Source organism: Sinocyclocheilus anshuiensis, unplaced genomic scaffold, assembly GCF_001515605.1.
Source record: "Sinocyclocheilus anshuiensis isolate Anshui unplaced genomic scaffold, SAMN03320099.WGS_v1.1 scaffold914, whole genome shotgun sequence".
Classification (NCBI taxonomy): domain Eukaryota; kingdom Metazoa; phylum Chordata; class Actinopteri; order Cypriniformes; family Cyprinidae; genus Sinocyclocheilus; species Sinocyclocheilus anshuiensis.
This window is the reverse complement of record NW_015539870.1, coordinates 2,217,843-2,221,374: the sequence shown is the minus strand read 5'-3', so window position 1 is coordinate 2,221,374 and position 3,532 is coordinate 2,217,843. Positions and strand designations below refer to the sequence as shown.

General features: G+C 42.5%; 1 protein-coding gene across 1 annotated transcript in view; it reads right to left on the bottom strand.

Annotated features, from left to right (window-relative positions):
- LOC107685101 (A disintegrin and metalloproteinase with thrombospondin motifs 6-like) overlaps positions 1 to 3,470 on the bottom strand; it is a 95,696-nt gene extending 92,226 nt beyond the window's left edge. The window contains exons 1-2 of the mRNA XM_016481588.1: positions 3,383 to 3,470; positions 2,003 to 2,367 (exon numbers count right to left, since the gene is read on the bottom strand). Of these exons, the coding sequence (XP_016337074.1) occupies positions 2,003 to 2,367; positions 3,383 to 3,470 (453 nt within the window). The remainder of the gene's footprint in view (positions 1 to 2,002; positions 2,368 to 3,382) is intronic.
- Positions 3,471 to 3,532: the final 62 nt, after the last annotated feature.

The window sequence follows — 3,532 nt, the reverse complement described above, 5'->3', positions numbered from 1 at the left end:
GGGAGGCTCGAGACGGTGGGCTGGAGTGTGTTGCCGGGGGGGCGGACGAACTCGCTGCCGGCCGCCTATGCTGTGGAGGGACGGCTGCCGTACATGAGGGAGTGGAGGAATCGCTGCCGTTCGCCCGAGGCCGGAGCCTGCTGCCATCCGCTATGATGGGGAGGAGCAGGGAATGGGGGACTCCTGCCGGCTGCCCGAACCTGGAAGAGCTGACCGGGCGGCCCGGGCGGCGGAGGACTGTCGGGCCATCCACCGAGGGCTATCCAGTGCCACCACCAGGCAAGTTTACCAAGTTTACCCAGCTGGTGGAGGGCCGAGCGGCAGTGTGTCTGGGAACCCAAACAAGATTTTTATTTATTTTTTCCTCTCTCCCCTCTCTCGTCTTTGTCTCTCCTCATCTATATATATATATATATATATATATATATATATATATATATGCAAAAACTCAAAACAATTAATTATTTCTTTCTGAATTGAGCAACCTTATGATCAGATTCATTAAAACAAAACAGATTTTCTATATGCTACATGACAGAGACATTCAATAGTGTTTGATTATTGCCTCAGCATGCCAAGCTGTGTATCATTAAAAGCATTTCAAGTTACAGAAGTTTGTGGTCAAGGCAATTTGCAGTGTCACACTAGTTTATACTAGTCAGAGCCGTGATCTAACGTTTCGATAATCGCATTGCATCACAGGAAGCCACGTTTCACAGCAACCGTGTGGAGTGTGCTTTAGTTAAGCAACATCAAAGTCCCCACCAGATGAAATGCTCAGCGTGAGATAGGAATCAGCTGGCAACAGGCTTGCAGGTGCAGGAGGGATTCAAGCCCGATGTGAAGAGACAGCTAAGCTAATATTTTGCTGTCACTCAGCAGTCACTTTAACAGTGAGCAGAAGCAGCCATGTACACAGAGACAGGGACATAGATAAGAACTCTGGCAGCAAAACAGACAAGGTGAATTAAGCGCTCTCTCTCTCATGTTAGTCACACATGAGGCATACATTTCTTGAAGCTTCCTATGCTTTATTAATGTGATGTAGACATGCTGACTCATTCTGGACACTGGCCTGATGCTCTGCAGTTAAACTGCTGAGCAAGACATTCATATTGTCATGTTTCATTGTTAAAATCCTTTCTCCCATCTGAGCTTAACATGCACCGACAACTATAAGTAAGCCAATAGTTGATTGATTTCCCCAAAAAGTGTAAACACTGTGGTGGTATCAAAACATTGCTCTACTTGTTTAAGCTTCCCAGCATTGGGGGCGGGACTATCTGTTTGTCCAACCAATAGCAGAGTGTTCAGGACACCTGAACTTTTGGAATTCCTTTTGGTGATAGTAGTGGTGCAGAACTGACACACTTCGGCTCTAACTAGATTTTTGCAATACATTTATTGAGGTATTTTGCTATTTATTCTAAACAGTGTGTTGCTATTAAGGCGTTCTGGGTGGTTGCTAGCTGGTTGCTCGCAGGCGCAATTCAAAAGAGCTCACCAAAGTCTCTATGATATTCTGGTCCATAAAACCTTCAATGCTTTTTTCACCTATTTCTTTGCCAGGCGAAGATTATAAGTTTGATCGCTTAATGTAATAGCACATCTCCTCAACAAGCCACATGGTTTAGAAAGAATTATCCACAGTAAGGACAGCATATCAGTCACATCAAGAAGGCTAAGTCAGCAAATATGTGGCCCTTTGAGGAAGTAAACACTTCAGCTGAAGATCTTTAGATATGTGGGCAATAAAATGCAATGCATATTCCACATGTCATTGGCCAGTGTGCTTTCATATCCCTGTGCAATTTCCAATCTGTTCTTTTATGCAGAAAACATTGCTTTTTCCTGAGGTATTTTGAAGAAAAACAGCTTGCTACGAATATTACAAATTCAGGGCAAATCAAAAGGTACTTTTGGTACAGCTGAAGATCCTAAATGTGACTTACCTTCTCATACACCCAAAAGCATGAATATATTCAAAGTCGGTTGTACTCACCAAGCCTTTGCAGTTGCTCAATGCCACTTTTGTAGTGCTATATTGATCCAGTAGGTATCCAACATAGTGGCAGTTATCGACTACTGAATGCTGCCAGTCTAGTCCGTCTTTGCCCCAGTACTCTACCGTGAAATGTTTAGAAACCAGGTTGGGGTTGAGTGTCAGGTTCAGGTGAAAGTGCTTGCCATAGGCTGAGAGTCTGTAAAAAAGCCTGGTCTCAGTGTGGTCCAGCTCAGCCTGGTCCAGTCCACGTCGCCGCCGACCGGGCCTGTAATGCTTCACAGTGTAACTCATGAACTGGCCCCTCTCATTCACCCGCACTGGTACTGTTAGCTGATAGTGCTCCAGCATGGACAGGAATTCCGCTTTGTGTTTGGGGGAATAAAGTGAAGCAGATAACAGTGAGGAATACAAAGGAGGGGGTAATCATGGGAAACCAAAAGTCACCAAGCAATTTCAGCACTGTAAGTGGCAGGTGTGCTCAGGAGGAAAGTTCAATTACTGAGAGGCTTCACAGCTCAGGAAACTGAGTGTCAGTTACATTTAATTCTAGTAGCAACTTTGTTTCTGATGTTTCTCCTAAAAATCCTTTGGAGAAATAAAAACAAATTAATGTGGGTAGTTAAGGAAAAAATTGGTTCTTGGAAGAATTTGATGAGAAATTTGATTGTAGATGTCTCCATTGTTTTTCCTTCACATCAGTAACATTCAAAGGGAGTAAATGGAGACTTCTGTAGCCTATCTGTTTCTCAGATTTCTCTCCCGGTAATTTCGAACATGTCTCCTCTTGACATTTCAAAGTAGATCAACAAATGTCTCAAAATATGGACAGATTTGATAAAGTCAGAAGTCTTAAGGTTTCTCTTAAGGTTTTTCAGGAGCAATGATGGTGATACTTAAAAGGAAGCTTAACTGACAACACCATCTCCTACAAGAGCAATATATTTTCCACCAAACTGGCAAATCTGAGCACAGTTTGAGACATTGTTGAGATCACATTTGGAACTCCAGTAGAAACACATGAAATTAAATTTTTTTAAAGCCAGAGATCTCAAAATGAACTCTATCATTTCTCATCAATAATTTCCAAGATCGAATCATCTGAGTTAAGCTACCCACATTTATTTTATAGCTCTGTACTCTTACTTTATGTCAATAATTGTCTCATCTGTTTATTTTTCCTAAGGAGAAGCATCTGAGATGAGCTTGACACTTACATGAAACATAATTGAGCAATAAAAAGTTTCCTCTGGGTAGAGCTGAAAGTGTCTTAATGACATAATTGTAAGCAGAAAATAATTTTGGCTTTCGACTGGTGAGTTTTCAGAGCTGTTAGCTATAGTCATCACTATATGTTCTTGTCCACGTTATTAAACCTACCTTGAGAGTTGTATGAAAGGATCTGAGCTTCAGCAGCGGCCAAGACCAGGCTAAATATCCAAGTCAGCGTCTTCCAAAAAATTTCCATAATTTAGGGAAGATCTGACATGGGGTGGGGGTAGGGGGATTGGGGGAGGCTACAAGTGGATT